At 36.9% G+C, this 14,105-nt stretch overlaps 1 protein-coding gene across 24 annotated transcripts in view; it reads right to left on the bottom strand.

The window, feature by feature from the left end:
* Nucleotides 1-14,105, bottom strand: part of Klc (kinesin light chain) — a 546,457-nt gene that overhangs the window by 56,433 nt on the left and 475,919 nt on the right. For 18 of the 24 annotated variants that reach the window (XM_071695826.1, XM_071695773.1, XM_071695799.1 and 15 more), the window contains one exon: nucleotides 4,614-4,744. The exons of 5 other annotated variants lie outside the window; for them this stretch is intronic. In XM_071695826.1, the coding sequence (XP_071551927.1) occupies nucleotides 4,614-4,744 (131 nt within the window). Of the gene's footprint in view, nucleotides 1-4,613; nucleotides 4,745-8,600; nucleotides 10,755-14,105 lie in introns of those variants that run through there. One more of the 24 variants, XM_071695856.1, reaches the window with a different exon arrangement.

Raw genomic sequence — 14,105 nt, 5'->3', positions numbered from 1 at the left:
AGAGCAAGGTTATTAGGTACAGTAGGGTTGAGGGTCAAGTCAATTGGGAGGTGAGTTTGAATGGAGAAAAACTGGAGGAAGTGAAGTGTTTTACATATCTGGGAGTGGATCTGTCAGCGGATGGAACCATGGAAGCGGAAGTGGATCATAGGGTGGGGGAGGCGAAAATTTTGGGAGCCTTGAAAAATGTGTGGAAGTCGAGAACATTATCCCGGAAAGCAAAAATGGGTATGTTTGAAGGAATAGTAGTTCCAACAATGTTGTATGGTTGCGAGGCGTGGGCTATGGATAGAGTTGTGCGCAGGAGGATGGATGTGCTGGAAATGAGATGTTTGAGGACAATGTGTGGTGTGAGGTGGTTTGATCGAGTAAGTAACGTAAGGGTAAGAGAGATGTGTGGAAATAAAAAGAGCGTGGTTGAGAGAGCAGAAGAGGGTGTTTTGAAATGGTTTGGGCACATGGAGAGAATGAGTGAGGAAAGATTGACCAAGAGGATATATGTGTCGGAGGTGGAGGGAACGAGGAGAAGAGGGAGACCAAATTGGAGGTGGAAAGATGGAGTGAAAAGGATTTTGTGTGATCGGGGCCTGAACATGCAGGAGGGTGAAAGGAGGGCAAGGAATAGAGTGAATTGGAGCGATGTGGTATACAGGGGTTGACGTGCTGTCAGTGGATTGAATCAAGGCATGTGAAGCGTCCGGGGTAAACCATGGAAAGCTGTGTAGGTATGTATATTTGCGTGTGTGGACGTGTGTATGTACATGTGTATGGGGGGGGTTGGGCCATTTCTTTCGTCTGTTTCCTTGCGCTACCTCGCAAACGCGGGAGACAGCGACAAAGTATAAAAAAAAAAAAAAAAAAAGTTTGTTGAGTATTCCTGGGAGGGTATTGACTGGGAGGGTGAAGGCATATACAGAGCATCAGATTGGGGAAGAGCAGTGTGGTTTCAGAAGTGGTAGAGGATGTGTGGATCAGGGGTTTGCTTTGAAGAATGTATGTGAGAAATACTTAGAAAAAACCAATGGATTTGTATGTAGCATTCAGGAATCTGGAGATGGCATATGACAGAGTAGATAGAGATGCTTTGTGGAAGGTATTAAGAGTATGTGGTGCGGGAGGTACGTTGCTAGAAGCAAAGTTTTTATCAAGGATGCAAGGCATGTGTGTGAGTAGGTAGAGAGGAAAGTGACTGGTTCCCAATGAATGTCAGTTTGTGGCAGGGGTGTGTGATGTCTCCATGGCTGTTTACTTTGTTTATGGATGGGGTTGTTAGGGAGGTGAATGTGAGAGTTTTGGAGAGAGGGGCAGGTATGCAGTCTGTTGTGGATGAGGGCTTGGGAAGTGAGTCAGTTGTTGTTCGCTGATGATACAGTGCTGGTTTCTGATTCGGGTGAGAAATTGCAGAAGTTGGTGACTGAGTATGGTAAAGTGTGTGAAAGAAGAAAGCTGATAGTAAATGTGAATAAGAGCAAGGTTATTAGGTTCAGTAGGGGTGAGGGACAAGTTAATTGGGAGGTAAGTTTGAATGGAGAAAAACTGGAGGAAGTGAAGTGCTTTAGATATCTGGCAGTGGATTTAGCAGCGGATGGAACCAAGGAAGCAGAAGTGAGTCACAGGATGGGGGAGGGGACGAAGGTTCTGGGAGCGTTGAAGAACATGTGGAAGGTGAGAACGTTATCTCGTAGAGCAAAAATGGTTGTATTTGAAGGAATAGTGGTTCCATCAATGTTATATGGTTGCGAGGCATGGGCTATAGATAGGGTTGTGCGGAGGAGGGTAGATGTGTTGGAATGAAATGTTCGAGGACAATATGTGGTGTGAGGTGGTTTGATTGAGTAAGTAATGAAAGGGTAAGAGAGATGTGTGGTAATAAAAAGAGAGTGGTTGAGAGAGCAGAAGAGGGTGTATTGAAATGGTTTGGTCACATGGAGAGAATGAGTGGGGAAAGATTGACACAAAGAGGATATATAAGTCAGATTTAGGGGGAATGAGGAGAAGTGGGAGACCAAATTGGAGGTGGAAAGATGGAGTAAAAAAGATTTTGAGCGATCAGGGCCTGAACATACAGGAGGGTGAAAGGCATGCAAAGAAAAGAGTGAATTTGAACAATGTGGTATACCAGGGTTGACATGCTGTCAATGGATTGAACCAGGGCATGTGAAGCATCTGGGGTAAACCATGTAAAGTTTTGTGGGGCCTGGATGTGGAAAGGGAGCTGTCGTTTCGGTGCATTACACATAACAGCTAGAGACTGAGTGTGACTGAATGTGGCCTTTGTTGTCTTTTCCTAGCACTACCTCATGCGCATGTGGGGGGAGGAGGGTGCCATTTCATGTGCTGGGGTGGCGACAGGAATGGATGAAGGCAACAAGTATGAATATGTACATGTATATATATGTATATGTTGGAAAGGATCACAATTTTGTGCATGATCAAGATATTCCTATGTATATGTATGCATAAGTTGAAATGTATAGGTATGTATATGTGCGTGTGTGGGCGCATATGTATATACATCTGTATGTGGGTGGGTTGGGCCATTCTTTCGTCTGTTTCCTTGTGCTACCTCACTAACAAGGGAGACAGCGACTAAGTATGATAATAGAAAAACTAATCTCAAGAAATCCTCATGCTTTCCATGATCTCTCCTCCACTCCATTTCTTTAATGCTGAATAACATGTCCAATATAAATATGCTCTGCAAGTTTTTAATTCTTTCTGTATTTCCTCTTCTGTTTTTACAGCATTTTTCTCTACATTCTTCAGTCTGATTATTTGTGCTTTAACTGATATATTGCTCATGAACTTTTGGAAAATTTTGCATTGTTCACAATGCTTTTCCAAAGTAGCTCCTTTCAAAATTTACTGTACATTTTTTCTTACTTCTACATAGTTAAAATGCTAACAGATATTGTGATATCCTTTAATCTTCTCCAAAGTGGATCCCTATTTTCTTCAACTTTCTATCATCTATGAAACACCTTATTTCTTTTCTGCTGACCTCTGTCTCCATTTCCTGCCACTGATATCCATCTAATTACTCCTTAAAGATATATTTCACAGAATCTTTTGAGTATTCTAATCATAGAATTGATTTCTTGCCTTGAAATCCTAAAGGGATCCTTGAGCTCTGAATAGTTATCATCCTTTTACCTCTTCTTGGAATTGGGATAAGGCTTCTTTTCTGAGTTCTTTGTTATTATTTCAACTATGACATAATAAAACGGCATGTTAATTTCCAAGCACAGTATCCCTTCATATCTTTTTACCTATTTTTCTGACATTTGTATATGAAAACAAGACCAAGCATTGATCATGTATTTGCCTATCGGATTCTACTAGCTCAGTGCCACACTGATACGTTTTTAACACATTATTAAGATTTGTTTCTCTATGATTTTGTCATCATTTGATTATCTTGTAATTAAAATCCCTTATGAATAGAACTTTTCTGTCTCCTAGAAGGATCTGTCTTGCCACTCACTGTGCCATTCTGACTGCTCATTAGTTTCAATAAACATATGTTCTTGTTCATCATACCATTTTGGAGGATTGTAAACTATCAAGACAGTTACGATTATAGAGGATTTACCTACAGTTACCTTTTCCTTGGGACCCTGTTTAAAAGGAACATCATCCATCAGTAATTTAATTTTTACTAGGCAGCCATATCCCTTCCTCCTCATCTTTCCTTTTAGAAAAAAAATAGGTTTGATTTCATCTCCTTAGAGAGTGCTGTCTCAACAGCTCCTATAATTCCTAATATGATTATTCCCCTATAGTCACTAAACTCAAATTCTTCAATATTTCCCATATGTCAATCTGCATTCTTGTACAGCTGCTTTAACACTATTCTCTACGCATCAGTATATGTGTGTGTGCTGTGTTCAGGTGCATGTACCAATATGCTTAAGTGTGTCTCGGTGAATATTCATGTGTATAACTTTGTTTTCCTAATTTTTTTTTTTACTCTTTCCCCTTTCCTAATCTACAAGTGTTCCTCTTCAGATATTTTTTCTCACAGCAACCTCAGTTCTACAAAAAAAAAAAAAAAGCATTAATACCACGCAAAGAAAATGTTTGTGGCCATTATATATACCATTGTTATACTGAAGAGGTCCTTTAAGACTACAATATTTTCATACACCTTTTCATGCTAAAATGTTGCAATATCAGCTGATTTCTTTAAGCATGGTGAGGCTAAACAGAAGCTGAAACTTTGTTGAAGCTGTGGGATGCTACATACACATAAAACATAAACTTACCTTAGACTGATGAAGGTGGCTTTTCAACTAATTGCAATGATAATTTAAAAGTAAATTTGATTAAGGAGTTTTGAAATTCAAGGTTTTGAAAAAATATCCTTGAAATCTAATTTCTGCATTGCTTATGCTTCATTACTGATGTTATCAATGAACTGCACAATCCAAAAGATCTATCTAAGCAGTAAACAGAAAATAAAGACAAAAAATAAAAAAAAAAAAAATTTTCCTTTTTTTCCAATTACACCTCATGACGAATTTATGAAAAACTTTTCATGATGATATCTATCATGTACAGAAAAAAGATAACCCCGGTATTTTTTTTAACTTCGACAGTTGAGCATATCATACCTGGAAGTAGTGTCTTCATTGTCAACCTCTAATCGTCCTCGCAGTTTGTAAACCAGCTTGGCACTAGATCGTCGTATGGAAGCTCGTAACTTGGAGAATGAGCTGGACCTCCGGAGACGACCATACTCATACTATGTGGCAAACACTGCATCACAGGTCTGACTCATCTCCCTCAACAGTGGTAGTGGTGGTGGTAGTGTTGTAGGTGCAGGTCATTATAATGACACTGGTATTCTTGTGATAATACTTATAAATAAAAACAATGAAGATTGACATTGTTGTAGAGTTTGTGTATTGCAAACATGCAACAAGGCCTTTGCCAGTGATAGTGATGAATGTGGTGTTGTGGGTGATCATTACAACGACACTGATTGAAACGGATGTATGACTAAAATAATGAGCACTGTGGTGGGATGTGTATATTGCATAAATGCAACTTGGCCATTGCTACACTTAGAGGTAAATTTATGGAGACAATCTTGTTCAAATTACTATCACTGCATACCACTCATTCATCCAAATATCTTATAAGTATGCTGTTGTAAATTATCCTCCCATTGAAAATATTATCTTTCCTTTCAATTTTCCTAGATAAAACTCTCGCAGATATATTTCTATTGAGAAAGAAAGCATAACCATATTGTCTGATTTCTACAAGGTTTCATCTGTTGCTTTCCTTTGCTAGTACACTTAAACTTTCCCACACCCACTTCTGAAAAATTCTTGTCTCATCCATTTGCACTAAGTAGATAGCAGATATCTAAACCTAAATATATGAGATAGCTGCAACCACCATTAACCATATAAACACACAAATCTGTCTCTTTTCTCACTTTTCAGAGGTCTGCCAAACTTTCTGAGCATCTGACAAAACCTTATTCTGCAATCAACATTAAACATTGAACAGATCTTTAAATCTGAAACAGTCTTTTCAAATACTCTTTGCATTTGTAAACTATCTACTCTCAGAGAGCATTTTCTTTTCACATTCAAGACTTAGATAAATCGATGCAAGTTTCCTACCAACTTTAAAGATAGAGTCATCCCCACATAAATCATTAAATGTCAATTTCTTCTATCTCTGTAATTCAAGTTTTTTACTTGTGATTTCACCCATAATATTCATCAGTCCATTATGAAAAACAGATGGATCATAGCAACTAATCATACCTTTCTAAATCCATATTTTCATTCAAGTACTTACTTCTGAGGATGAGAACTTAAGTTGTTAATCTTCAATGATTCTACGAGCTTTTCTTAAAACCATGCAAAACTGAAATAATCATTTGGCATATACTAAACCCAGACAGCCCCAGATATGAGAAAACACCACTTATAACAGCAAACAGCATTACCCTAGGATATCTTAAGAGAAAACATTTATGACACTATATCATTGTTCTTTAGTACTGTATTTCTAAAATCATTACTGCTTTGAATTAATGTAAAGGCAGAAAAACGTAAACTGAAGAAATCAATCAACACTAAACCTAGAGCACATTGAGCACATTCCCCTTTCAATCACTCCTACAGTATCATATCTAACAGCTAAAATTTGATTTGCTGAGGTCTTTCCATCATCAACAGCTTTTTCTGATTCAAATTCAATTAAAATCTTTCAACAAGCACCGTGAGCAGGTTGAAATGTAGAAGATACTATCTGATGGATTCCAGGACTTGTATTAGGAGAAATCTGACTTTCAGTATAAAAAATCTTTCTCGTTAGTTAAAAGTCTGATAAGAAGTTTTTACTTCATGTGATTTTGTCACAGTGAGGGATGTTGCATAATTTACTCAAGAATTTGTCATCCAGAATTTCAAAGATGAAAATATACTACTACACTGAACAGTATAGTGGTATTCAATATGTAATATGCAAAGATATACTGGATATAGCATTACAAGACAAGATTGGAAGGGTAGTATTGTTGTGGGTTTTCATGGGTAACATCAATAATTAAGAGTGATATGTAAGCAATAAGGAAATAAAAGGGGTTCAAATATCCTCAAGGATATGGATGTCTACTTCAAATCTGACTTGTTCATAATTTTCAGGACTTTTTCAAACCCAAATTCAATTAATCTGGTTAATTCACAGCTGTTTTATGAAAACTTCAAGAATAATAAGAGCAGCACAAGAAAGAAAAGTTCTTGAAACTAACAGTTTTCTTGATAAAGGTTATATCAGTTCAATGAAATATCATTTCTATCACATCTAAATACAGTACACAACAATTTTTACTCTCATTCCATATGCTCTTCAAAGGAATTTCTGAACTTTTTTTAGTACAAATTTTAACTTAGTTTTCTAAGGTATTTTACAGTACAAGTTCCAAGATTATTATCACAGGGATAAACATCTGACTTCCTAAGCATGACAGTATGATTCATGAGCAAAACAGCATAACCAATGGGTATGATGGCCTGATCTTTAACCTGAACTTCCAAGTTGAGGTCACTGGCCATGCTATCATACTCAATGGACATACCATTATAATTATGGACTGTACTGTCATCTCAAGGTCTGTACTGTTGTGCCCATGGGAATAATCATTTCATGTATACATGCTTCATTTCAAAGGATAAAATTCCAAAGTCTAAGGAAGAAGTGCACCCTAGAAGAGATAATTCAAAAGTTAAAAGATGGAATACTCTGATGTTCATTATGAAAATTAATAAGTAGAAATTAACAGACTACAACAATGAAGGACAAGGAAATTCTGATGATAGAAACAAGTAGCATATCAATGTAATGGGTGTATACTAAGTGAAAGAAAACTGAGTCTGATTGTACAGAAAGGGAAAAGATTGAGATAAATACTGATTAAGGATCTGAATGATTGCTACATTGCAGGAATGATTCACATTTAAAATTTGTAAGGTTTTCATATGGTTTCTCTCAATGAATATGATACTGAATATACAACTGATGATACTATTCACAGACCTTCAGCAGTCTTGTGGTGTAGATTAGTATTATGTATACTGAAAAATTGCATCAGCAAATTAAATGGGACTGGAATTTGTATCAAAATCATGATAGTGTAAATATTCAATTCAAAACCTGAAACATTTGCGTGTATCAACACTGTCATTGAACGAACACACAAGATATCAACTTCCGCCACCACCACTGTGAGACAAGACCAGAAATATGAGTTGCTGCCACTAGTCTACTCATGCACATACAAACAATATTGCTACATACTTCCTTATCTATCATGCATACCACAGACTACTAACACCACTTTAAAAGTACAATATCATTGCTTGCAACAGTGTTCATTACAGAAATATACTCGCTGCTTTCCATATCAATAAATGTTCATTTATGGAGGGTTTGATAAATTGTTATTTGTAATTTAAAATTCTGCCATTTAATCTAATCCCTGCTACCCCAAACTGTACTATCCAGTGACCTGCTTAACTGGTTTTCATGAAAAAATTAAATAAATAATGTTGACAAAGAAAAAAAAAATATACTCTTAATATAACCTCCTCAAGCCACCAAACCTATGAACAGAGAGTGCCCAAGTGAGCCTTATGCTAGTGAGAAAAAGACGAGCAGGAAGAGCATCAGCTGGAAGTAAAGTAACACAGTTTGAGGGGTTTTGATGCTGTCAATGTGGTGCCACTGCTGCTAGAGCCATTCCTGAGTATTCACATAAAGAGAGGTAATGTGTTTCCAGCATGACACATTTACGTACAATTAAGATCACTTATACTAGATAAAGTTATGGAGATAACAAAGTAAATAATGGGAGTCTGGATCAAAGATCATAATAAAAGTAACATACTTGAACCTTTGTGATCTGTTTTCACTGTAAGAAAATACTATTTCAAGCTTTATTTCTTATGTGAATACTTAGATTAATTATGCAACCTGTATTGGCATCTTACTCATCCTGCTAAATCCTGTGGTAAAATGGGATTCACTATATGATGATTCTACTAAGCTGTGTTATCCAGGAACATCTCCAATGTTATGTGGGCACTGGATATATAATACTTAGTCGTACCACACTATATTGCAAAAATCCTACTACAAACTTCACAAAGTTTCATTGATGTACAAAACCATGAACTACTGACTTCATTAAAACATGTGATAATGAAATCCTAATCAACTAATACTGGTCAGCAACAATGGTAAGGTGTTCTATGCAAGTTCCTGTGAGACCATGGAAGTGTTATCAATACAAATCAAGGTTTTTTTGAGTTTTACTTCTATCTACACACTAGAGGTATTTCCATTTGCAGACATCAGCTAAAAAATGTGTTCCATTAGTTTTATATAAACTTCAACTCTCTGAATTTCTTCTAATAAAGCTACTAATTACAGTAATATACTTTGAAACAATATCTGCTTCTCACTTGAATAAAAGCATTTATTCATAAGAATATCTTTTTGTTACATCAAAGTGGTATAAGATTTAGTATAATCGTTGATGAGAAAAATAACTTCCCAATGGGGTTTACTGACCTTGAAAATATGGAGAAATATCTAGATTATCTTTTCCACTTCTATTACTGCTATTCTTCATGTCTACTATATCCAGTGATATACGTAAGGCAAATTCATAAGTGCTCTCTACACTCTTATTGTAACTATTTTCCTTCCAAAAGAGCTTATTTAACCTTAAATTTCCAAAAATTATTTTTTTCTGATTTCCCTATATACTTTTGTTCTACTCCCATGCATTATATTTTCCATTTTCTTCACTCTACAATCTATACCCTCCATTCAAATTTTCTGTATACTTCAGTTTCTGACCTTTTCTCATAACCCATCCTCTATAAAAATTTCAAACTATCATGCTATTCCTCTTTTTCCATAGCCTGTTCTTACAGTGCCACATATATCTGTAGCATCTTTTTTTATGAACTCTTGAAATGCCTCATCATCATTTCACAATATACCATTAAATTTATACAGCTATATCCTTCCTCTTATTCATTATCATCTGACAAGTCATATTTCTCCTTACTTCATCAACATTTCCAGTCCTATACTGTATACTCTTTCCATAGCCTGTTCTTACAGTGCCACATATATCTGTACCATCTTTTTTTATGAACTCTTGAAATGCCTCATCATCATTTCACAATATACATTTAAATCTATAAAGCTAAATCCTTCCTCTTATTCATCATCATCTGACAAGTCATATTTCTCCTTACCATCAACATTTCCAGTCCTATACTGTATAAAATAAAAGCCTACCCTTAATTCTATTTACATTTGATCTGTCAAACCCCCTATAACCCTCTCACAGAACTTACATAAGTTTTAACTTATAATACAACAATTTATATTTCTTATACAAATGTATTCTTACAATTGTATTCTTTCTTCCCAGACACACATCAATCATGCTCCTGTCTACCTTGTCTTCTTACCTATAACTGCAACATACTCTGATGGATGCCAAGTTAAAACTGTTTTTAAAACACATATCCACTGATGAACATACTTCAAACATCCTTTCACAAATACAATATTCATATTGGCTCCACATCTGTCACTTTACCTGTTCTATCTCCCATGAACTGATGCATTCATATCATCCAACATATTGAAATTCTCCCATCAATCAACTTCCTCAACTCTTATTGAAATTTTCCAATCAATCAACTTCCTCAACTCTTTTCTCAAGTTAATTCCATAAGGTATTCACTTCCACTCCACCACATGATACATGTACAACAACTATTGTAGTTCTAAGCATACAACACTTAAATTCTGTTGCAATCAATGTTCTTTTTCAAACCACTCATTTTCATTAACATTATCATAACTTTCTATGCACAGTTGAATGTACTATCAAATAAGCATCACCTCATTCCATGCATTACATTCCAATCAATGTTCCACAAACCCTTAACACTGCTAAACTTATAAAACCAACCACCTCCAACCTCCTCCATTCCATTCAGCTATACAAAGCCACTACCTTGTCATAAGTGGTTGCAATCATACTCCTAATCATCAAAGCCACATATTCCTTCCATGAGAATCTATTTCACAGAACTGGGGTCCCCACTGCCAACCTTACAAGTTGGCTACTGAACAAGGGTACCCAATGCCCTGAGTTATTTCTATTTAATCAAGATAATTACTTTTCCATTATACTGCAAAGTCTGAAAGTGTAAACAGAAAATCAGCTGAAATTCATTTCTCATCCAAAAGGAACATAGAAATGTACATATACAATATAAACAAAAGTTCACATATACACAGCTTAAGTAAAATGACTGCCAGTATGCATTTTAGAAAATGATATGTTAATAAGCAACAAAGACCATTTTAAAACCCTTTGAGACAATCAACTGGAGGCTTACTATTCGAAAAATTGTAACAATATCTTGTTATAAAAATTTCTTCAGTTACCAGGCCTGAAATAACAGATCCTTCAATCACTTAAAAAAGACAAATCAAGTTCAAACTGAGGATACAAGTTAATTACAAAATCATCCCACCACCTTCAAGAGGACTGAGGAAAGTGCACTCAATGCAGAAATGTGCAAAAAATTAATTCCTAATTCAGTGACAATCACCAAACTAGGCTATATTTTTGTGCTATGAAACTCTTGATGTGTGTCTGCAGTAAGTAGGAAATCTGAGGAGAATCTATTTTTCTCAAAAGTAAACTGTTTCACTATTCTTATTACAAGATGAGATGAACCTGAAGAGGAAGCAGTAAAAATACCAGACATGTGACAAAAAGCAATGGATGAAAACAATTTTAACAAATATATACGTATCATTATCATACGACCCCAGGATCCCCTACTCAGTGATCCAAGACTGCCCTACAATTAGAAGCAGGAACAGGATGGACTCCTCTGAAGTGAGAAATTCCTTGAAAAACTTCTGTTTTATCAACTGAGAAATATACAGCCTTGCAAAAAGTGACTTTTCACTCATAATACAGATTCTTCATACATGCTCGCCATTTTCCACATGAGCAAGGTAGTGTCAAGAACAGATGAGATAGCCTTGGAGGGAAAAATCCTATCTAGGCTCCTTACTCTGTTCTTTCTTTTGTGGAGTAATGCAGAGAGGGAGGATTTCCAGCCACACACACACACACACACATATTTTTTCATACATATTTGCCATTTCCCACATTAGCGAGGTAACATTAAGAACAAAGGAGTGAGTCTTACAGGGAATATTCTCACTTGGCCCTCTTCTCTGTTCCTTTTTTTTGGAAAAGTAAAAAAACGGGAGGGAGGATTTCCAACTCCTCCTTCCCTCCCCTTTTAGTTGCCTTCTACAACATGCACGGAATACGTGGGAAGTACATGTGTATATAGGTATATGTCTGTGTATCGATATGTAAGTATGTATGTATGTGTGTATATGTTGATATATACGTGCAAGAGTATGGATGCTTATGTATATATATGTGTATATGAGTAGATGGGCCATTCTTTGTCTGTTTCCTGGTGCCACCTCACTGACGCAGGAAATGGCAATCAAGTATAATAATAAATAAAATAAGTATCTATTATATCTATTTTATTATACTTAATCACTGTTCCCCACGTCAGGGAGGTATTGCCAAGAAACTTGAAGAATGGCCCATCCACTCACATGCACACATATATATATATATATATATACATAAACATCCATATATGCACATATACATATCAACATATACATACACATACATAAATACACATGTACATATTCAAATTTGCTAGCCTTCATCCATTCCTGTTGCTAACCTGCCACACAGGAAATTGCATCACTACTCCCTGCTTCAGCAAGGTAGTGCCAAGAAAACAGATAAAAAAAGGCCACATTCATTCACAGTCAGTCTCTAGCTGTCATGTATAATGCATTGAAACCACAGCTCCCTATCCACATCCAGGCCCCACAGACCTTTCCATGGTTACCCCAGACACTTCACATGCCCTGGTTCTGTCCATTGACAGCACATCGACCCCAGTATACCACCTCATTCCAATTCACTCTATTCCTTGCATGCCTCTCTCACCCTCCTCTATGTTCAGGCCCCAATCGCTCAATCATTTTCACTTCACCAATCATAAATATTTCTAAAAGGGGGAAACAAAAGGAGTCATGCGGGGAGAGCTCATTCTCCTCGAACTCAGATTGGGGTGTCTAAATGTGTGTGGATGTAACCAAAATGAAAAAAAAAAGGAGAGATAGGTAGAACGTTATCCCTGGGGATAGGGGAGAAAGAATACTTCCCACGTATTCCCTGCGTGTCGTAGAAGGCGACTAAAAGGGAAGGGAGCGGGGGGCTGGAAATCCTCCCCTCTCTTTTTTTTTTTTTTTCCCAAAAGAAGGAACAGAGAAGAGGTCCAGGTGAGGATATTCCCTCAAAGGCCCAGTCCTCTGTTCTTAACGCTACCTCGCTATTGCGGGAAATAGCGAATAGTATGAAAAAAAAAAAAAAAAAGTAGAACGTTTGAGGAAAGGAACCTGGATGTCTTGGCTCCAAGTGAAACAAAGCTCAAGGTTAAAGGGGAAGAGTGGTTTGGGAACGTCTTGGGAGTAAAGTTGGGCTAGTGAGAGGACTAAAGGAAAGGAAGGAATAGCACTCCTCCTGAAGCAGTTGTGAGAGTATGTGATAGAGTGTAAGAAAGTAAACTATAGATTGATATGGGTAAGACTGAAAGTGGATGGAGAGAGATGTGCACCTGGTCATGAGAAGAAAGGTCATGAGAGGCAAGTGTTTTGGGAGCAGCTGAATGAGTGTGTTAGCAGCTTTGATGCATAAGACCAGGTTATAGTGATAGGTAATTTGAATGCATAGGTGAGTAACATGGCGTACATGAGGTGTTCAGTGTTGTAAATGGAAATGGTGAAGAGCCTGTGGATTTGTGAGCTGAAAAAGAGCTGGTGATTGGGAATACCTGGTTTAAAAAGAGAGATATACATAAGTATACATATGAGAGTAGGAGAGATGGCCAGAGGGCATTATTGGATTACGTGTTAATTGATAGGCTTGTAAAAAAGAGACTTTTGGATGTTAATGTAATGAGAGGAGCAGCTGGATGGATGTCTGACAACTATCTTATGGAAAAGAAAATTTGTAGAGGTTTTCAGAAAAGAAAAGAGAATGTTGAGGAGAGGAGAGTGGTGAGAGTAAAAGAGCTTGGAAAGGAGACTTATGTGAGGAAGTACCAGGAGAGATTGAGTACAGAATGGCAAAAAGTGAGAGCAAATGACGTAAGGGGAGTGGGAGAGGAATGGGATGTATTTAGGGAAGCAGTGATGGCTCGCACAAAAGATGCATGTGGAATGAGAAAGGTGGGAGGTGGGCAGATCAGAAAGGGTAGTGAGTGGTTGGATGAAGAAGTAAGTTTGTTAGTGAAAGAGAAGACAGAGGCATTTGGACAATTTTTGCACGGGAAGTAGTGCAAATGACTGGAAGATGTATAAAGAGAAAGAGGCAGGAGGTCATGAGAAAGGTGCAAGAGGTGAAAAAGAGGGCAAATGAGAGTTGGGGC

Source organism: Panulirus ornatus, chromosome 4, assembly GCF_036320965.1.
Source record: "Panulirus ornatus isolate Po-2019 chromosome 4, ASM3632096v1, whole genome shotgun sequence".
Taxonomy (NCBI): Eukaryota; Metazoa; Arthropoda; class Malacostraca; order Decapoda; family Palinuridae; genus Panulirus; species Panulirus ornatus.
The sequence above is the reverse complement of the archived record's forward strand: the minus strand, read 5'-3'. Positions and strand labels throughout refer to the sequence as shown.